The sequence below is a fragment of the Psammomys obesus genome, unplaced genomic scaffold (assembly GCF_907164565.1).
Source record: "Psammomys obesus unplaced genomic scaffold, mPsaObe1.curated_primary_1811, whole genome shotgun sequence".
Taxonomy (NCBI): Eukaryota; Metazoa; Chordata; class Mammalia; order Rodentia; family Muridae; genus Psammomys; species Psammomys obesus.
Genome location: NW_026592548.1, coordinates 2382342 through 2405057, shown reverse-complemented (window position 1 = coordinate 2405057; position 22716 = coordinate 2382342). Strand labels below are relative to the sequence as shown.

Sequence of the window (22716 nt, the reverse complement as noted above, 5' to 3'; positions counted from 1 at the left end):
CTATTCGGCTTATGACAGAACTAACCATGTCACCACAAAAAGACTAGATTGAAGTCTATCACAACCTCCTTTTAAGCACTGTCCACTAACTAGGTCAACAAGGAAAAAAACAACAAAGGCCTAAAAGAGTAGCTCTGGAGAATAAACAAAGCATTTTTAAGTGAGTGGTTATAATAGAACTTTTAGCAATCTGTGGGACCAGAAAGCGATGCCACAACCTAATCCAACACATGATTTTCTTTTTTCTTTTGCAGTTTTACTATTAGTTTTAGGAGCAACCTGAAGGTGGGGTGTGAGGAAACAGAGAGCATCAATTTCTGTATGCTCCTATAAGGAGTTGCCCTGTTGACTTCCAAAGCCAAGATTCTACTACAAGTAACTGTTTCTAAAACTCTACATGCCTCTTGCTAACTGTTAACCTAAGCTTTGCATATTTTCTCTAAAAATTAAGAACACACCAATGTCAAGTACTAACAGTTATGTGAAAATATTTCAAGTAGAAAGTCATAAACATGTAATAATTAACACATAGACCATATGATCAACCTCAGCATGATTGGTGATTACACACAGGAGAGAAGACTGTGATGATTCTAATTTCCTGTTTTGAATTTATGGGACATCATAAACTCCTGAAATTTAGTTAGTGGAATGTTTATTAACAGCATCCACTATGTTTTCACTAAACTTCATAATTTTTCCTAACGGGCTCACAATTATTTCAAATGTATATTTTCAACTTATCTTTACAACTTCTTTGTTCTTTACAGTGAATACACTCATTTAATATTATTGCAATAAAAACCACTTTCAAAACAAGACAAAATCTCAGATTTCAACATTATGAAAAAAAATCCCTTCACAATTAATTATAAATCTGTAAAATATTTGAACAACACACCAGGATTCAGCTATGATGAATTTCTGAGTTATATACAAATTTAGCGATTTAGCATTCAGGTCCACCGAATTAGTCGTCTGTCAAAAGGGTAAATGATCTTTGATGCTCTTCCCTAGTTCAAACTCATTTAGGAGCAATCTTTATTTACACACGTGAACACAGCGGAAATTTCTTTTCCTTCCTAACAGAGCAAATGGATTAGATTTTCTTTTAAAAGGGGGATTTGACTGAAACATTAAGTGCCGAAAAGCAAAAGGATGATGCAAACAACGTCAACGGGAAAAACATCCCTGAAACTCCACTCCGGTGTTCATTGCCGGCCTGCGGCCTGGCGGGCCCGCGATCTTCCACGCTAGGCTCCGGCATCCCGCGCGCCTAGCCTCACCGGAAGGGCCGCGGGCCCGCAGCGCCCCGGTACTCACTCCGGCGGGAAGAGGCGCAGCTCGTCGATCTTGCCCAGAAAGCCGAAGAGTGTCCGCATCTGTTCGGAGCTCGCGCTCGGGGACACATTAGTCACCTGGATCACCTCCGTGCCTCCGCCTGGCCCGCCGCTGGGGCCCGGGCCCTGTCCGGGCGCGCTGGGGACCACGGCCGTGTTGCTCATGGCGCGGGCTGCCTCCTGCTCAACACATCAAACACAAGACAGTGAGAGCGCGCGGCACCGGCCGCCGGCCGCACACAAACGGCCGCCGACCTCGCGCAGCGCTGCCGGCCCACAATTCCATGCGCCCGCCCGCGCATGCGTCCAGAGCCCGGAAGTACGCGTCCAGTTCGCGCTCCCGCAACTGTGCAGGCTGCGCCCACCCAGCTGCGCCACCTCAGACAAGGTTCCTGCCTACACCACACAGCTGCAGAAGCATTTTCAAGCATAATCCTTCCATCTGGCCACTGAAACCTCCAGTAAGGACAGTTTAACACATACGCCGTGGCGCTCTGTACGCTCACTAACTTACCTTCTTTACAAGAGTTTTACAGTTCTTCAATATATTACAGTATTTGGTCAGCAGTTTGAAATACACCCGCTTTTAACACACATTCTTCACTACAAAAACAAAACCCTCCCCAGCCTCATTTCTTCAGCCTCATCTGAACAATTCAAGTTCTCCAACCTAAAGACAAAAAAAAAAATTGCTTTTTCTATGCCTTTACACAGCCACGAAGTTCCCTCTTCTCACTTCACTGCTAACACCTGTACTGCCTTCTCGGCAAGTAACAGCACTGCTTTTATTTGTTCTTGTTACGTTATTTACCGAGACTGCAGGACCCAGCACAAAGTCTGAAACAAAAGTTACTGGTCCAGTCATCAGTGAATACCTGAATACTCACAACAACCCAGTCATTTATCATACAGGGTACCCGAACTCCTTTCAAAAAAAACTTCTGAAAGGGAAAATAAAATCTCACACTTTACACTCAAGTTTACACTGGCAAATAGCTCTTGCCAGTGCTGACAAGGATGTGACTGGCTTGCTAGGTCTACTCACTAGATTCAATGACTTAGTTCTTAAGCACAGAAGGGAGGGGCTGAATAATGTGAGAAAACACCTTATCAATGTGTCTTCCAAGATAGTGTTAAGTGGTTTCTCGCTGAATCAAAGGTACCACTCACTGCTAATTAGAGTCTCATAATGCAATGTTCTTAGGAGTGCACACAATGTGCCACACATACTATACTATATAGTCAATGACAAAAGAACAATGAGCACAATGACAAGAGCTCAAGCTTGTCTCTTGTTTTTCAATGTTATTTAACATCAATTTATTAGCTGTGGCAGGTACGTGAAAATCTTGAATATTGTTCCGAACTTCAAACAAACATTTTAATAGTTAATTTTTTGTGTATGTGAGTGTGCAATGGTGCCCTTGTGGTCAGAGGAAACTTGCCAGAGGCAGTTTCTCATTCCAACATGTGGGTCCCCAATCAAACTCTGGTCATCAGCCCCCATTCTACACTTTTCTATATGTTTGGTGTTTTGTAATAAAAACTACATATTTAAACCAAAGAGAAGTTCTGTGATAAGAAATTTTAAAGCTGATGGTGTTTGATGTAGAGACTAGCAAAAGGTAATTTTTGTTACATGAGAATGTTCAAATATTTAGCAGTTCCAAAATAAAAAGCAAAAACTTCAGAGAAATTGGCTTAAACACATTTCACTTCAAAAATCTGTTTTCATGGTCAATCAAATAAATAATTCAAAAATAGTATTGACTATCACCATAGATCTACTAAGTCTAATAAGCAATGAAATACTTAGCACTGTTAATGACTTTAATAATATAGCTAAGTCACATGACAAAAATACTAAGACAAACAGCAAGTGTATTCAATCTATGGCAGTTTAAGTGATTTTAGGACCTGCCAAACAAGAGAAAAGGACTACAGAATCTGGAAACAGATAAGATGTTTTTTCTTCTTCGTCATTTCCCCAGTATCATAAAAGGCATCCCAAATGCACAAATTTCTCTAAACATATATATATATGCGCTATATTCCAGGGATTTCCAAGATGCTGGAAGTATAACAGAAATAAGATAGCCAATATTCTCAATTTACTGGAATTGCAGGTCTATGACAAATTCTTCATAAGCAAACATAAAGATATAAGGAACACGTGTTAATAAGCAAGCCAAAGGCAAAATCTGTTCATATTTTAGAACATGGGACATTTCAGAAAACTACATTTGCTTTGTGAATGTCTCATTTTGAAGGCCCTACAGGAATGTCCAGCTTTCTGCACTGCTACACTAGTTGTCACCTACGAAGCGCACACCTGAGTCACAAAAAAATGTAAAAAACAATCTCATGCTCTAAGTATATGCTTTTATGTTAGGCCACATCCATAATTATCTAAGGGCACGTGTACAAGAACTATACACAAAGAGAGCCATTAACACATCTTTTCAAGCAAATTAGGGAAGACTTTGAGTTTTAAGAGTGTCTCCCTTGCTAGACTGGTCTGAAACTCACTGTTCAGCAGAGAAAGACCTCTACCTCCCACGTAATAAGAGTGCACCACACTCTTGGCAAGTAGGATCAACATGCTAGTCCCCACTCCTGGGCTGTTTTTTGTTTTTTTGAGACAAAGATCTCAGACTGGTCTCGAATTCTGAGAAATCCTCCTGCCCCAGCATTCCAGATGCCGAGAGTATAGGCATAAATCTCTACATCCAGAAATCCAATTATATCTGCATAACAAATCAGCCTTACTAGCAGTCTAATTCTAATCAAAACTGGAAAGAAAAAAAAAAGAGCTTGGTGAAGTCTTGTCCCAAAATGTACAACCCAACCCAAACCAAATAAAAATAAGTAAAGCAAAGCACAGAGGCAAGTCAGATCTCTCTGAGTCAAGGGCAGCCTGGTCTTCAGAGCAAGAGCCTGGACAGCTAGGAAGAGCTACACAGAGAAACCCTGTCTCCAAAACCAAAAAGTAAAGTAACTGGTTTAAGTGTGTGTGTGTGTGTGTGTGTGTGTGTGTGTGTGTGTGTGTGTGGTGTATACAGGTTTTATGTGTGTTCATGAGTGCAGGTCAGAGGCTGACATAGGGAGTCTTTCTCACCTGCTGTCTACTCTGCCCTAAATTTGGCTTTTAAATTTACATTATGACAAAGGCAATTTGGAAGCCTAGCCACAGCAGCCACAGTGAGGAACTTCAGAAACGCCTGATTCACTAATTTGAAGTCCATATGAATGTGAATATGTGTATATACACCACAGATTATCTTTGATACAGAGATCTCTTCTTGATACTTGATACCTGGTATCAGTATTTCTGCATACTTTTTTTTTTTTTAATGACTATTTCACTGCATCTTGGAGGTCACCATCAGCATTAGTCAGCTGTTGGGAAGCAACTCCTGTTTCCACTTCCCCAGTGCTAGGAATAAGCACTGCCACACCAGGCTTTTAACTTACGCGCTAGGGATCCAAACAAGAACTTCACTGAATGAGACATCTTCCTAAAGCTTTTATTCCCACTGTTGTCTGGCAGCTACTTGTCATAATTCCGGAAACTTTTTAAAAACTAGGAAAAACTAATAATTAGTCTGACAAAATCTTCCTATTTTGAAAACATTATACTGGGGTAACAACAGCTTATTGCTTACATGGAAGAGCTAATTTATGTAGCCTATTTTTTATTTCACATTTTATATGGCAATGTAGCCTTTTCACTATAAATGTTAACACTTCAAGCTATATGAATACTGCCAAAAGTTGTTAACAGTTGATGCCCCTCTTTCCAGAGATTGCTGCACTGTAAACAGGGCAGATTTGGGATGTCCATCTGACTGACAGCATACTTGTAGACAACTGCTAACTGACAGCTCTGACACACTGAGAACACTTTTGCAGAAATCTTTGTTTCGCTGTGTTTTTAGAGCATTATTCTGATTTACAAAACACAAACACTTGAACATATTTCAATAAATGAAATAAAATTACTGTGGCATGGCTCATATAAGCAATGCATGAACACAGAAAGTACATATTTGAAATAATCTCAACTGCTGGCAAAGAATAGGCACAGTAAGTAGTAGTAGTCTGTAAATTCCGTAAGCCACAATCTGCTCAGGCTAAATAAAGCCTAGAGTACTTTAATGGCATTCATCAAAAGAGTAGTTTGTGGGAGAGAAGAGATGGTGGTAATACTTCCAGAAAATAAGGAGGTAAGAAAGCAAGGCCAACATCTCTAAGATAGGAAATAAGCACCTATATTAATGGTGGGTAAACTGAGTGTAGAGTGAAAAAGAGGTATTTCTAGAATGATGAACCACAAGGAAGAGCTTACACGTTTGCACTGTATTTAAATGGTCACCAGTATACGTCAACATCTAAGTACATTGTATTGTGTGTGTTGCTGGTCGGTTGTGGAGACAGGTTCTCATTCTGCAGTTCAGACTGACCTCGAACTTCCTGTGTAGCCTAGACTATTCTCAAACTCAGAATGATCCTCCTGCCTAAGTCTCCCAATACTAAGGTTACAAGCATCAGTTACCATGCTTGGCTATTATTATCAATGTAATATTTTCAACAATGAAGAAAGTACATAAAACAGCTCAGGTTTAAAAAAAAAACAAAACTGTGGGTCAATCAAAAGTGGCTAAAACATCCAGAGGTCTGATCACCAAAGCTTAAATTAACATTGATTGGCTCTGATTACCAATGAATTATCACATTATTTATACCTTTTCCTTCAACTACCACATTATTACCTTTTCCTTTATCAACTTTGATGCTAGACTTATCAGAAAACATATCATGCCTTATTAAAACAACACCTCTCTGCTCATATTGGAAAAAGTATGTGCCACTTATAAACATTTACCTGTGTCTTTTTAAAGTACACAAAGTTTCAAGCTGTTTCCAGGGGGTGATATGTAATCCAATTAGTAACAGTGGATCACCGGTAAGACCCTTTTTCAACATTATAACTCTGTAGTGATTATCTATGTGTATAAGATAGTGCCCCAAATCTACCTCTATATTATTTCATTAATTGAAAGTCATTGCCAAAATCTATACCATCCACACAATTGCTACAAAGACCAATGCTTTCAGTTATGCAATATTAATCTTAGAGGGAAAAAAGAATATCATACTGTCTGTTAACAGCTGGAAGTAATAACCCCTGGGAATAAGAGAAAATGTTTCAGAATAACAAATCTCAATACCAGAAGTGCTTTACTTAAATGACATAAACTGCCCTGGTACATCACTACCCAGATTTTAGCTGTTTCTTCTTTTTTAGGATGAAAAAATTAACAACAAAAATAGAAACAAATGAATTTATGATTTTTTTTTTAAAAATGAGTTTCCCCACTTTTATTCAAGAGAAAAGACAAAACAGAAAAAAAAAAAACTTTTTATTAAAAAAAAATGAAAGTTGCATTCTCCAGATCCCGGAGGGCTAAAATTGCTTAGTGTTGAAGGTAGAATATATTAGAATCATGATGAATGTCTTAGAATAGAGATTGCTTCACCACTTACAAGCATAGAGAGAAGCAATGAAACACAAATTCACAAGTACAAAATCCCAAACACAACACTTTCAAAACCAAGATGGCCACAACTCCAATAACAGTAACAAAATACAAATCAAAGTTACACTTGAAATTGGGAATAAATTATGTTAAATATGTCCTGCCTTCAAAGGCAGCAAAGAATGTATTTTATCAACTATTTTTAGAAGTCAGCTGTTATAAAGAGACATCAAACGTGCAATTGAAAATTTTAAAGAAAATAAAATGTTCTCTCAGAACCAGAGGATAGTAGCTTTCACAGAGAAGTCAATATTCTAAAACATAAGAATCATATTGATTCAAAGCAGGCTAAGCTTACTTTTCACAAAAATAAACTGAGAAATGTCGGCAAAGCAAGTTCTCTGTGATCGTTTGTATTCTGCAAACAAGTGCACTTGAAAACTGCACAAATTAACCCCTTCTCTTACCAGTATCAAAACTACTTATTTCAATAAACCCATCATCAACTGTAGCTTTCATCCTTGAAAAAAAGAGTCTCTAATATATACACAAAATTTCACGAGTGATAGAGCCATGTTTGAAAATGTACTATTAAATTGAATGGTAAGAATGAACTTTCCTATCTTTCTTTGATAACAAGTCTTACTTTCTGTCATGAAACAAAGTACCATTCTGTTCGTGACTTGACTACTAATGTGTTTTTGGTGTCCTCTCTTTTTAAAGACATTTCAAGAGTGAGACAATAAATAAACTGCATATAATAAACCACAGCCAAAACCTCTATAACAAAAAGCAGGTGTGCCTAATCACCAGTTGGACAGAGATCTCCTTTTCATCATTCCACTGAGCTGGAGATAGAACCCAAAGCCTTTGCATAACATGCAGGTGGTTTACCACTGAACTGCAGCCCCAGAAGATGTGATTGATTTTTTTTGTACTACTTCAATAATGCAGAATGTTTAATTTTTTAAAAAATATTTACTTTATGTATGTGTGTGCCTGTATGCATTTATGGGCATCATATGTGTGCAGGTGCTGGCAAAGGCCAGATCCCCTGAAACAGAGTTAAAGGCAATGATGAGCTGCCTGATATATGTGCTGTGAGCTAAAACAGGGCCCTTGGAAAGAGTGGTAAGTGCTCTTAACCACAGAGCCTTCCAACTGTCCCCATATTGTCTGTTTGGTTTCTTAAAGGGCTAGGTGATTCATTTTAATTGCATTAGTCTTAAAGCAATTTAACTACCATAAAGAGCTAGTTCTGAAGACTATAGCCACATTTTATAAGCAAGCTCAACTCATGGATTAGCTTCCAGTTTCCACCAAATAGCAAAAGACACATAGTTTATTCAAATGCAAGAGATAATTCTGGCTACCACTTGTTTATTCTCCACATGCTATACTAGCATAATACACAATATATTATGAACTTATGTAAGTTAAATCCTTATGTCAGTTCATATTTATTGATATAGAAATATGCTAGATGTGGTAGCACTCACTTTTAATCCTAGCACTTGACAGGCAGAGTGGATTTCTTCAAGTTGGAGGCCAGTGTGGTCTACATAGTGAGTTCCTGGCTAGCTAGGGCTATATAGTGAGATTCTGTAGACTCTAAAACAAAAACAAACAGAAGACCCAAAATACACTTGGGTGAAGCTGCATGTTTTGCAGAATTGTCAGACCGCCCAAATCTACTCTTCAACTAACATTCTCCTCAGTAGGATGACAGGAGTTATGCAGTCACCTCCTTGAATATGCTTTTTACCTTTAAAAGAAAGGCGGAGAAAACCAGGGCTGGAAAGATGGCTCAGCAGTTAGGAGCACTTAAAGCTTTTTCAGAGCACAGAAGTTTGAATCCAGCACTCACATGGCGGCTCACAATCATCCCTAACTACAGTTCCAAAGGACTTGATACCTTCTTAGATCATAGGGGCAAAACACCCACACACATAAGATAAATAAATTTTAAAAATCATTTCTGTGATGGCTAACGCTACGTTTCAAGTTTAAAATCTCTGTACTTAAAAGAACTAAGTATGGGCTCTGCCCTGCAGACTATCAAAGCAGACGCTGAGACTTATGGCCAACTGTTGGGCAGAGTGCATGGAATCTTATGTAAGAAGAGGGAAATAGTAAGAGCTGGAGAGGACAGGAACCCCACAAGGAGAGCAAGAGAACCAGAAAATTTGAACACAGGGGTCTTCCCAGAGACCCATACTCCAACCAACGACTATTCATGGAGATAACCTAGAACCCCTGCACAGATGTAGCCTATGGCAGTTTAGTGTCCAAGTGGGTTACACAGTAATGGGAAGAGGGACTGCCTCTGACATAATCTGATTGGCCTGCTCTTTGATCACCTTCCCCTGATGGGGGAGCAGCCTTACCAGACCACAGAAGATAACAATGCAGCCACTCGTGATGTGATCTAATAGACTAAGATCAGAAGGAAAGAGAAGAGGACCTCCCATATCAGTGGACTTGGGGAGGGGCATGCGTGAAGAAGGGGTAGGGAGGGTGAGACCGGGAGGGGAGGACGGAGGGGATTGTGGGGGGATACAAAGTGAATAAAGTATAATTAATAAAAAAAAATAAAATTATACATAAAAAAAAACTAAGTATGAAGCAAAATTAGACCTCCAAATGTTAAGGGTTGTTAAGGGTTAATATTTTTACTGCTGTTTCTGTAAACAAGCTTGTTTTGCACTAGAAGACCTTCTGCATGCAGCAGAACAAACTGTAATTTTCTATTCTTTGCCTTTATAAACCCCTTACTGAGGTGTATGCGCACTGCGTTCGGGAATCCCAAGTTATTGGTGTAGACCGGCGCCAGTTTCTGAATAAACGCCTCTTCTTTGTTAAAAGTTATTAATGTGTCAGACTGGTGATAGCTCAGCAGGTAAAGACGTTTATCGCCAAGGTGTAAGACCCTCTGAGTTCCACTCCACTTGGTCGAAAAAGAACCGATTCCCTCAAAGTTGTTCTCCGACGGCCCATTTCGCGCGCGCAAAAACAATCACTAAAATTAAGAGAAACGTAAAATAATACCAATTTCAGGCAAAATAATAATAATAATAATAATAATAATAATAATAATAATAATAATCTGGCGCAGTGCTGGGCATAGAATTCCCGGCTTGCCCAAATTAGGAAAGCACGGTGCCTCCGAGCTACAAACCCAGCCCAGGATAATCGAGGGCTACTTCTTCGTAACAGAGGAATCAATCACCAGGTTGTAAATTCCGGGTGATAACTACGCAGGACACAGCTACGTACTTATCAAAACTTTCATTTTTGCATTTCCAACAAAAACTCAGTATTTAAAAATTTCATTGTCAGAGATTATTTTTAAAACTTCATTAAGACTGGACTATTCATAAATCAGTGAAAAATGAGCTTCATAAGCGTGGGCTCGACTGCATCAAGTCAGTCAGTAAGCGGGTGCATCCGAATCCACGCTGCTCTAACACACCACAGCTTTTAACTGTCAGATGGGCACACGCTGTCCTGCGGTCTCAACTCACGATCAACGACCCGCGGACCCAGCAACACCAGGCCGGGCGCCCAGGGCAGCAGGCCGCGCCGCGCCGCGCCGCAGGTTTCGTCGCCGCCACGTTCTGACTCGACGGTGGGCAGACCGTCCCCGACCGCGCCGCGTAGGGAGCCCGTGCCGCCCGTAGGGCATCTCGGCCCCTTAGACGAACTTACCCGAAAGAAGTTTCTCCTCAGTGCGAGGCTGGTGAGGGCAACGGAAGGGCTCGTCGGTGTGGCGGCCCCGGGAGCAGGCGGTGACGACATCAGCGAGCGCAGCAATGGCAAGGCCCGGATTACAGCCGGCCGGAAGGGGCGGTACGACTCCGCTGCGGCGCGGTGCCACGTCACAGCCACGGCTGGGGCTTCCGGAGTGGGCTTTTGAATATGTCGCGCCAGCAGGGAGGCCGGAGGTTTGACCCGCGTGCGGGATTCCGCACGGAGGGCAAGGACAGAGGTCCCTCTGTTCCCCAGGGTCTGCTGAAGGCAGCGAGGAGCAGCGGCCAGCTCAACTTGGCGGGAAGGAACCTCGAAGAAGGTGAGGCAGCGCGCAGCGTTTTGGTCCTCTGTGCAGCCCACTCGCGCCAGCGTCTCCTGGAAGAGGCCCTGCTAGGACCGTGGCCCTGAAGCGTTCGCTGGGAAGTCTGCAGAATGTGGGGTAAACGTTGAAGTTTGGGAGTAAACTAGCTACGAGATGATAGGTACTTGATTTGACCATCACCTTCCTCTTAATTTGGTTTTACTAGCCCCCGACTGTCAGCTTATAACATTTTCCTTGTGTCAAGTCCCTTCTTTTTCTGAGCTGATAAAAATCCCAATGACAAATAACGATTATATTTTCTAGGTAGTAATTGAAAATAAATACTGAAGAGTGTATGAATTTGAGAACTTTTTAAGAAAACCGCGCATGACTAATGAGCACAAATCTGCATATTGCTATAAATACCTTTGGTAGTGTATGTGTTGTTGGAGTGGACAGGAACAGAGAGAGGAATGAGAAGTAAATTATTCTTTATGTATTTTTTATACTTGCATTGATTAAAATCTTCTAATAGTGCACTTGCATATCTATAAGGTAATCTAAACAACGGAATGATGACTAGTTGTGTCAACTTGACACAATCAATGAGGGATCATCTAGTTCCTGTTCTCTTGCATGTCTGAGAAGACCTATCTTGGTGAATAATTGATGTAGGAAGATCTAGCTGACTGTGGGCTGCACCATTTCCCAACTTGGGTCTTAGACTATATAAGAGTGAACTGTATAAAAAAAAGTGTGCATGCCTTGATTCATCTCTCCCACTGCTCTGGATTGTAGTTGTGATATGGCTAGCTGTCACATGTTCTTGCCACCTTAACTTCCCTGCAGTAATGGCCTGCAAGTGAAATTGTGAGCTAAAATAAACTTTTCCTCTAAGGTGCTTTGTTATGGTATTTACCACAGCATCAGGAAAGAAGACTAGGATAGACATTGGCACCCAGGAAATGGAGTCATTGCTGTGGTAAACCTTACTGTGTGGTTCCGAGGACATTTGAACTTTTATATAGCTAGAATGTTGAAGGCTTTGGAGTGTAAGTCTAGGAGAGACTGAATGTTATGGGCAGAGCTTAATAGGCTGCTTTTTATGGGAAGTTGGAAGATAAGAATGCTGACAGAAATCAGACATTGGAATTCTGACTGGAAGTTTCACATGGAAACAAGGACTGTGTTCGGAGCTGGGTTAGCAGCCATTTGTGTTGTATTTTTCCCAAGAATGTGGCTTCATTCTTCCCATGGCCTGAGTACCAGAGGGAAGGTGAAGATGATGTACTGGTTTGTTTGGCAGAGGCAATTTCTGGAGGAGAGTATTCAGGCTGGTACTGAAAAGGCAGCTGTAACTGATAAGAAGGCCAGCATCACTGCAGAGCTCATGTGCAGCACTGGAACAATAGCAAAGTGTTTCTCTGGTGTCAGCACAGGGCAGCCTGTGTGGACTCTGGGAGATTATCTTGACTATGCTAATTGATGTAGGAAGAATTTTTTACTTTTGATCTCAATTTCCTTTCTGAATTTTTCTTCCATGTTCCTAACTTTTTCATCCACGTTGCATATGTTTTCATCTGTTTTGCTGACTGTCTTCTCTAAGGCCTAGATTGAAATCATCTGCTTGTTTGTATCTTTTAATATACTGAGAATTTCTTACCAGAAAATTTGAAAGTTTCATGTGACATTTTATCTATTTCAGTATCTGTGAAGAGCAGTTTTGCAAATTTTTAGGGATCATAGTTCTTTGCTTTTTCATGTTTTTTATAGCTCTGTGTTGCAGTTTGCACATCTCTTGGTTTGTGTATCTAGTCTAGAGTTTTGAAGGGTGTTTTCATATTGAGCAGACTGTTCTTGAAGGCTCAGTTTACCATCCATCAAGAAAGAAATAGACTGTTGTGACTCCAAACTATCAAACTACAAAGATTACATACACTAAAAATTTGGTATTGCTCACTAATATACCATCAGTGGTTGTCAGAGTTAGGGTTTTTATTGCTGTGAGGACCATGACCAAAAGCTATTTAGGGAATAAAAGGGTTTTTTTTTTGGCATCATTGAAAGAAGTCAGAGCAGGAACCTAGAAGCAGAAGTAAATGCTGAAGCCATGGACCAGTGCTGCTTACTTGCTTGCTCTTCAGAGCTTACTCAACTTATTGTCTTATAATATCCTGAACCACCAGCCCAGGGAAACCATATACAATGGGCTGGGCCCTCCTCTGCCAATCATTAATTTTAAAAATGCTCTAAAGACCTGTAGATAGCCTGATCTTATTAAGGCTCCCTCCTCTTAAGTGACTCTAGCTTATGTCAATTTGACTTAAAAGTAGTCAGCACAGAAATATTGTTTCCAAGTTTGGGGGAAGGAGTATAAACAAGTTAAATGATTGTGTGGAAAGGAATAATAGAAACATACAAAATTAAAATATAGCATAGTAAAAATCCAAACTTGCAGAAAGAAAAAAAGAGAGAGAGATGCTGGAACAACTTTCTGTTCTTTTCCCCTATTCTTTTCCTTTTTGAATTTCAACACTTTTCTTCTATTTGTCTCTTTGGTATTAAAATCTCTTTTCCCTATTCTGACTCCCTTTTCCTGGCTCGTACTGAGGGAAGCCTCCATTTCAGCATTTCACTGGGGAGTCTCTGGTGAATTCGAATGCCATTTAAGACAGAGCATAGCTAGTGATTGATTGGATTGAGTAATGCCATTCCAAGTTCTGTGTCACCATGCCTGCAGCCATACCTTTGTCAAGGAGTGAACACTCTCCTTACACAGTTTGACTGCACAGGTACAGAAGTAGATTTGCTACACTCTGTTAGGAAGCTTCTTCCTAGAGATTCAAGCTTTTGCTTATCTCAGTGCAGTGCTATGGATTGAACCTAGGTCCTTGCCTGGAGACAAGCCACTCTAGTGAAGCAGCCATTTCATAGTGACTGTTATACTCACTACATTATAGGAGATACCTTTTGTTATAGTACAATGACATTTTGTTTGGTGGGTAAGAAACAAAATGATGTCTAGTGAAGTGGAGAGCAGCTGCTAGGGTCAGACACTTCACAGGCTGTAATGGCAAGTGCCTTTGCAGGGCTTAGAGTGTAGTGCTGACATATACCTGCTTTGAACCCTGGATAGTTCACACATTTTCTCACCTACAAAATGGGAATAGTAAAGCCACCTGTCTCTCAGAGATGTTAGGAGAGTTCAATGTTAGTGGTTGCTTTAAAATGTGTGTGTCAGTTTCTCTCTTTATCCCTGCTGTGACCCAAATAATTGACTGGACTAGCTTTATGGCATAATATGAGCAGTTATTAATCTATCTGTAACCCTCTAAGTTAATCTGGCAAAATCCCAGAGATACTTGCACTTAATGGCTTTTTTCTGCTCCAGCTGCTCTTTTCTCATAATGTCTCCTGGACCTCTTCTGGAAGCTGAATCCCGTTTTCCTCCCTCTATCTCCTCCTTCCCTGGCTGGCAGGGGTTCAGCCTTATTCTCTCCCCTGCTCAGTGATTGGCTGTAGGCTGCCTTGTTGACATATCAGGGGACATTGGGGAGCAGTGTTTATACAACATTGATACAAGAGATTCTCAGAACAAGGAATACAAACAAATATGGGGCCCCAGAAATCAGCATTTGAATCTTTACACAGTACACAATAACATTATGCCTACAGTTTAATGTATGCCGTGTTTTCAGTGCTAGGAATTAAACTTGAGGTCTCATATAAAATACACATTGCAGTCTTTCTTTTTTCTAATAAAATAAACTTAAACTGTGTAATTTATTCATGTTTGGCTTATTGAAATTTAAATTCTTTTAAAATTATTTATTGATTTACCTGTACACACATGGGCAACTCAGGGAACAACTTTCAGGAGTTACTTTTTCCACCATGTGTGTTCTGAGGATCAAACTCATGTGAGGCTTAACAGCAAGTGTACTTACCTGCTGCGGTGGTGTGAATGAGAAGGCCCCCATAGTTTGAATATTTGGTCCCAGGTGGTAGAAGTGTTTGGGAGGATTGGGAGATGTGACCTTGGAGAAAGTGTGTCACTGGGGGGACTTTGAAGACTCATACATTTTTCCAGAGTACCTTTCTCTGCCTCATGGGTGTGGCTCAGGGTGCAAGCTCTGATCATTTACTTCACCATTGTACACTCTAACACTCTGAAACCTTAACCCAAATTAAACACTTTATCAGTTGCCTTGGTCATGATGTTTTCTTACAGCAGTAGAAAAGTAGCTAATATACCTACCAAGCTGTCCCTCAGGCCCTGGGAGCTACTTGGGTCCATTGTAAGCTGAGTACTCAGTGAGTATGCCATGTAGTATTCACTTCGTTTTTATCCCCCACACCCCTTTTCTTCCTGATGCGATGGTGATGGAGATAGTCCCTCAGTGTGTATGGAGAATAAATGTGGACATCCCTGAGGAGGCCAATCAGAATCTTTCATTCAGTTCTACTGAGCGATGGTGGGAGCAGACCGATCTGACCAAGCTAATCATCTCCAGCAATAAACTCCAGTCTCTTTCTGATGACCTCCGACTCTTACCTGCCCTTACTGTTCTTGATGTAAGTTGACTGTAATTACTGAATCTTAGTTGAAAAGACTAAATTTTGCCAAGTTGAAGAGCTAAATTTAGGGTTTGCTAAACAAGAAATCTTCATTGCTGACCTTGTAGAATGAAAGAAAAATAAAAAACTGAATTGGAAGGTTGGCTCTGTGTCTCCATGGCCACAGACCAAATGTAGATGCTGGGATTAAATGAGTGTTGTGTGCAAACAGCACTGGCACTTGGCCTCTCTCTCTCTCTCTTTTTTTTTTTTTTTTTTTTTCTTGTTACTTTTATTCTGGACACTAAGGCAAATATGGAACTTGCACTTTTTGCGATCTTGTTTTGTAACTTGCCGTCAGACTCATTGACTGGAACTATTCAGCTGATTTTTTTTGTGTGTGTGTTTTTAATTGAGTGTTTTGTAATGCTGACCTGTCATATGAGAAGTGAATGCAAACGGTTGTTTTTAGAATCTGCAGACTTCCACTGTACTCGGCAGTGTCCAGATTCTTCAGTTCATGTGTGGAGATGATGGATGTCAGAGTGTCATTCTTGGAGGTGGTATCGGTTTTGTGTGTAAAATAACAAAATAATAGTCTGGCTTACTCTGAGGCTCTTTTTACTGTGAGACTGTAAAGCTGTTATCCCATCTCATGTTTGTGATGTGTGTGAAAAGATCGCCAGAACACTGCTGCTAGGTTCTACCTCTGAGTTTGTGGAAACAGGACTTAGGTCAAGTTTGTGTTTGTCTCTTTTCATTTTGGTAGTATTTAAATGAATAGCTTATTACTTTACAATTTCTGAACAGCATTTTGGTCAACAGAATAAATTACTGATCAGCCAACACATTACCACTGAATTTGAAGAACAGGATTTTAGTGAATAATTTTGTTCAGTGGCAAAGCTGAAATATTCCTAATTGTAAAACTAAGAATATTGTCTTTGTATTGTAATCATTTTAGATTCATGATAATCAGCTGACGTCACTTCCTTCAGCTATAAGAGAGTTAGACAATCTTCAGAAACTTAACATCAGGTAAAATCTGAACCTATTCTAAATATGCAGATCAGTGGTGTGAACCTGAAATCCCTTTTCTTCACCTAGAAAATATCCTGGAGCTGCAGGGTGGCCCAGTGGGAAACAGGGTTGAATGAGTTCCAGCCCAGTACCAGTGTGACCCAAAACTGCTGTGCCTTGGTCTCACAAGTCTGTGGGGCTGTGCATAGCGACTTTATTTGCCTATGTGTTGTTTTTTAGAATTTATTACATGCTCTTGATTTTACAAATATAAGGTCAGTTGATTTTTATGTTTTATGTTTATGATACTGTTTTATTAGAAAACCTCTTTCTCAGAGTCTTAGGTTTTTAAAGAATTCTTTTAGCCTAAAAGTCTAAGTATTATACAGTCCGTTAGAAATAATAATTACTTCATTAGTGCTGAAGAATTTTGTGTCCTCCTGTTATTTTGGTTTGAGTGTTTGGGTTTGTGATACTTCATGGAGAAGTCAGGACCTTACATGTGCTTGGCAATGGGCTGAGTCCCAGCCCTGGTGACTTTACTGTTAGTTAAACATGTCCAAGCTCCTTTGGGCTCCATACACGTGTTTCTGGAATTGCATTCCTAATGGCTAATATTTGCTTCCAGTACACAGCTAGATTAAGAAAGTATGTTTGTCTTATCTGTTATGTAGATAATTCAAACTCCGAGATTTTTTTTTTTTTTAGAAGAATAAAAGTACTTAAAGCATAGTTTGACTAACTTGTTTATAAAATAGGTATGGTTACAGAGGTATTAGACATACTATAGTGAGAGATGTCTTTTAGTGCTACATTAACTAGGAGGGAACAATGTCATAATATAAGAGGCCAGTAAGTCTCTTTCACATTACATGCTAAATAAACAGATTATAAACAAGCAATCAAAAGATTACAAATTATTTGTTAGCTTAAGAATATTTTTTTATTGATTTTTTTTTTCTTCAAGCCCTACTTAGTTGGTTTAGATTTCTGTTGATAGGTGTCTATTTTAGAGATGTGGATCTTGATAAACAATTAACAAGTGAGCCATTTGATAGTTATGATGAGCCCTTAGTTGACAAAAATGCCTTTGGTAAATATTTCTTACATAGTTTACTACTAAGTCACTCAGCATTTATTTTATTAACTAACAGCCATAACAAACTGAAAATGCTCCCTGAAGAAATTACAAGCTTAAAAAATCTGAAGATGCTGTACCTCCAACACAATGAGCTGACATGCATACCTGAGGGATTTGAGCATCTGTCCAACTTAGAAGATTTAGTAAGTTATGACTCTTTGCCCTTCACAAGATTTGGGGCTGGTGGGAATTTTCACTAGGCTGAGAAACTGAATATATGGGTCAAGTTGCAGGACACAGCTGATTTTATGAGTAGCTTACCAGAACTTTAATTAGGTTGCTGAATTACTAACTGTAAACATGGCTTTTCTATATTATCACAGAAAAGTAAACTTTAAGTGAACTTTAGGTAATCCTTCAAAAATAGAGTTTGGAAGAGAAAAAGTGGATGAGACTTTGATAGTCAGAGGCTTTTTGTTTTCATTTAAAGAGGGCATCAGCTCTTCGTATCTTCAGTTCCAGAGTTTCCAGCACTTTCTTCTGGATACCAGAGTGTAACAGGAGTTAAAGACAGTTGAGTCATCATGTAGGTGCTGGGACCAAATGTGGGCCTTTCCCAAGAGCAGCTAAATGCTCTTAAGTGCTGAGCAGTCTGTCCAGCCCTTATCCCATATGCTTTTATATTTTAATAGAAGAAAGTGGTCCTCAAAGTATATCAGTTCTTTTCCCTGTCCTTTCTATATTTTATATTCTAGTCTCAGTATTACCCAGTGGCACCACTGCCCTATGTATTCCAATTTTTCCATGCTTACTTTACTCCAGTTATTAAATTGCTACCTTTTTTGGTGAAGCTTTCGTGCTTCCTGTTTCATCTTCCTTAACTGCAGTTAAACCATAAGTCAGTATGATATTATTTTAATAATTTTAAGATAAAAACCATAGACAGTTTGCATTGACTTTATATATGGCAAAGTAAGTATAAGTACATCTGACCTTTAATACAGAAGAAACTGAAGCTTATACAACAGGAAATTTGTCCTAAGTCATGCAGTTAACAGTGAACGAAATTAAGATTTAAAGGTGGCATTTTGCCTCCGAAGCACATTTTTTTCCTCTCCATTATAACAGGATGAGATTCTACAATAAGGTATTTCAACTGAAAGGCTCAGTCCAGCAATAGTATATGCTCTCAGTACTTCATACTGGGCTCTTATTCATGTTTTAGAGAATTAATTTATCATTTTAGCCTTAAGTTGTATTTCTTACTAATGAAAAAGTTATTTCTGAGTGTTTAAGAATTTATTCTGTATGTACACCTTCCTATATTTGTCTACCATTTGTGCTAGTGTTTAAAATTAAAAATTGTCTTTCAATCTGATCATAGTGGAAGTAAGGCTTGGGAAGTTGTTGTTATAAAGAAAGAAAATCCCAATCATTCAATTTTACCAGTAAAAACTCAGGAGTCAGGTAAAAGCCTACTAGCTCAGAGAGGGAGAGAAAGCACCCAACTGACCTTCCTACTAACATCCCAGAGGAAAAAGCTTTTCCTACTCAGCTCATATCCCAGATGGAAAAAGCCAAAAGCTATCCATGCTCTGTTAAATACTTTTCTCTCAAAGTTTCTACTTAAACCTTGTCAGCTGGCTTCTTGCTCCAAATCTTGACCTAGGGTTAACTCTATTTAGCTCTTGTTTACAGAAAGCTCTTGGATTAATGGTGGGTGCCAGGGCCAGCCCTACCACACCGGCCTGTTTACAATAAGCAGAAAGTTCTTGGGTTAAAGCTGTGTGCTAGAGTTGACCCACTCCACAACTAGAAACAGTCTTCCTGCAACAGGAAGTAAATGGCGTTTGCAAATAAAATGAAAGAAAGGAGGGAACCATTAGATCGTCTTATAAAGATTTTAATTGTGTAAGTTAATTTTATAGGAAAACTTTAAAGTTGATTTTAAGAACAAATATATTCTTATGTGTTTATGTTTGTGTGAGTGTATGCCACATTCATGCAAGTGCTGAAAGAAGGTGTTGGGCCCTTGAAGCTGAAGTCAAGATTGAAAGTAGCACTTATCTCTGATTATAAACGTTTAGAAGGGAGTTTAACAGCACAGCCATTTAGCAAAGTCACACTAGTAAGTTCCTCTACCTGTCCCCAGAGCCTATGACTGTCCCGGTCTTGGGCTTTTGACCATGTTTACAATGCTAGCATCAATTCTCTTCCATGGAGCAGGCCTCATATCCAAGCATAAAGCTCTTGTCACCCTCATAACAACAGTCAAGCCACTACTGTAGGTACACCTTACTTATCAGGTCAGTATTACACCGTGTAGGGTCCAGTATTGAGTAAGCTCATTGTATCTTCCCCAGTGGCTGCACCTCCTGGCATTCTGAAAGCTAGTCAGCATGGAGGAAGTTTCCTAGTCAATTCCATATTATCTTTGCCCTTCAAACAAAGTGTAGCAGTGGAGTCTTAACCAACTAGTTGTGGTAGGCAGTGAACAGTAGTGGAAATAACCTGTGTTGCTTGAGGGCCTTGGGAACTCCCTGATCAGTAACTCATAGGCAGGTAATCTAGGCCTGGCACTGAGATTGTTTTAATGACCCACGTCTTCTGGAAACAGCACTATCTGCCAGTGCAAGGCATCTGTACTAAAACTCTTCTTATTTAAATGTTACACATACCAAACTCATCCACGTGAGTTTTGTTCTTAATTATATGTGTGTGAACTCAGTTGTATGAGTGTGAGTGTGTACATGCAAGTATGGGTACTTGTGAAAGCCAGAAGAGGGCATTGGATTCCCTGAGAGTTACAAGTCGTTGTGAGCTGCCTGATATGGGTTCTGGGAACCAAACTCAAGTCCTGTGAAAGAGCAGTATGAACTCTTAATCGTCCCTCCAAGTTTTTAATTACATTTTTAACTTAGTTTACACAGTAGGATTTTCATACACCCTAGTTTTGTGTACCTTCCAAAATCCCACCCTCTTTGGTTCTCCATCCCTCTGCCCTATCCCTACTTAATCCTATAACCTACAGAATTCTTTTATCATCTTTTGAATCATGTGTTCTACTGTAGAGGTATGACTTAGTATTAGTAGGCCCCTGTTGTTTTTTAAAAAATTAAAATCCCAGCCATTCTGTTTTACCAATAAAGACTCTAGAGCCAGATGCTGGGATGAAAACCTAACTCAGAGAGGCATAGAAAGTACCCAGCTGACCTTCCTTCTCAGCTCAGGTCCGGATGGAAAAAAAACAAAAGGCTCACACGAGTACAACTGATGGCTCGGGAGGAAAAGGCCAAAAAAACTAAGGCTGAAGGCTTGCTAGCTCAAAGCCAAAAAAGTCAGGGAGCTGAGAAGCTGAAGCCTAAGCTTAAAGCCAGAGCTTAAGCTCTTTCTTCACATTGTCTTAGGTACCCTTCAACTCCAAGTCCCTCCTACTGTTCAGTCCCTATCAGCTGATTTCTTGCTCCAACTTTTGACCTAGGGTTAACTTTATTACATCCTGTTTACAAAAAGCTCTTGGATTAATGGTGTGTGCTAGGGCTCAATTATACCAAACAAGAAACAGAGTTTTATAGTTCACATTTTGGGGATTCACAATGGGATCAAATATCTTGCAGCAGACCCCAGCATGTAAAATACTTTCAGAGTAGGGAATGATTTTAATTTCTGCCCATGACTTTGATGGACACATAGTGCTATCGAAGAGGAGCATTTGAGTGAATCTTGGTCTTTGTGACAGTGGCTGATGTTGAAAATACCAGTTCCTCTGAAGTCATCTCTCATCTTAAAATGTCTTCATAACTCTGAAATTCCTTTCATAGGTATCTATTTACTGCTATTTACTCATTTATAGATTCATTCTGTCTTTTCTTTTTGAAGGATCTTTCAAACAATCGTCTTGCAACTGTGCCTGCTGATGTTGCTTTGCTGTCCAGTCTGCTGCGGCTCAACCTTTCTAGTAACCAGCTGAAGAGTTTGCCAGCAGAAATAAGCAGAATGAAAAGTAAATCTCCATAGTAAAAACTGTATGAATTTGAAGTTAATGCAACTTTCTTTTAGAAAAGAAATTGTTAATACAGAGAAAGTAAATTATTTTAAATGTAAATGCAAACACTACTTAGTAATATTTTCTCTAGACCATTATATCTATGCTCTGCCTAAAGAATAAATACCAAAAGACATGTAGCCTTATGACAAAATGAAAATATGACTAGTGAGTAGAAGAAAAGAACTTACTGGGAAGTAGAAGGTTCTGCTTCATGCTGTCATAATGTATCTATTCACCATCCTTTCCTTTTCAGCTGACTTCACATGTGATTTGTAGCTACCCTTGGCTTGGAAATAATGATACCTAATGAGAGTTCTGTTTTGCCTGAATGCCCAGATTGTTAATCCTATTTTAAAATAATGAAATATCAAAAGTTAGTGCTTTGTCATTCATCATTGCCAATTCAGAGTGTTGCAGAGATATTATTAAGGAACACAGGTACATTTGGGTGCCTCAATTTGTATTCTTGACTATCTCAGAACTTTTTTTTTTGTTTGTTTTGTTTTGTTCTTCAAGACAGGATTTGTCTGTGTAGCCCTTGCTGTGCTGGAGCTCGCTCTGTAGACCAGGCTGGCCTTGAACTCAGGGATCTGTCTGCCGCTACCTCTCATGTGCTGGGATTAAAGGCATGGACCACCATGCTAGGCTCACAGAGCTATTATTTTATAGTGTAAAACCTTGTTTGTTTGTTTGTTTGTTTGTTTGTTTGTTTAAAGGCAGAAAACATGGTTAGTATTTCTAGATTCATGACCGTGCTACTTCCCACCATATACTGTTTACCATAGCTAGTCTTTTTTGGACTAGTAATATAGAAGACATTTTTCTTGAGAAAGTATAATTATAAATTACATTAAAATTATATACTAAGAAATTGATAGAGATTTTGAGCTGTTATCTCATACAACTCAGGCTGGCCTCAGACTTAGTTTGATCTTTCTTCTTCTACCTCCCTAGTGCTGGGATTGCACATTTGAGTTGTTCTGTCCAGCTCTTCTTGATATCTTTAGAAGTCATAGATGTGATTTTGCTACAATTGATTGTAGATAACTTTGAATTAAATTCTAAGTCTTTGAGGTTTT

At 39.5% G+C, this 22716-nt stretch overlaps 2 protein-coding genes across 8 annotated transcripts in view; one reads left to right on the top strand and one right to left on the bottom strand.

The window, feature by feature from the left end:
- Positions 1-10698, bottom strand: part of Srsf11 (serine and arginine rich splicing factor 11) — a 29835-nt gene extending 19137 nt beyond the window's left edge. For all 4 annotated transcript variants that reach the window (XM_055614286.1, XM_055614287.1, XM_055614288.1 and 1 more), the window contains exons 1-2: positions 10589-10698; positions 1324-1520 (exon numbers count right to left, since the gene is read on the bottom strand). In XM_055614286.1, the coding sequence (XP_055470261.1) occupies positions 1324-1520; positions 10589-10678 (287 nt within the window). In that variant the 5' untranslated portion in view covers positions 10679-10698. The remainder of the gene's footprint in view (positions 1-1323; positions 1521-10588) is intronic.
- An 85-nt stretch (positions 10699-10783) lies between these two features.
- Lrrc40 (leucine rich repeat containing 40) overlaps positions 10784-22716 on the top strand; it is a 49941-nt gene continuing 38008 nt past the window's right edge. For 2 of the 4 annotated variants that reach the window (XM_055614280.1, XM_055614279.1), the window contains exons 1-5: positions 10784-10949; positions 15325-15506; positions 16453-16526; positions 17663-17792; positions 21469-21592. In XM_055614280.1, coding sequence (XP_055470255.1) covers positions 10799-10949; positions 15325-15506; positions 16453-16526; positions 17663-17792; positions 21469-21592 — 661 coding nt within the window. In that variant the 5' untranslated portion in view covers positions 10784-10798. The other 2 variants (XM_055614281.1, XM_055614282.1) reach the window with 2 other exon arrangements.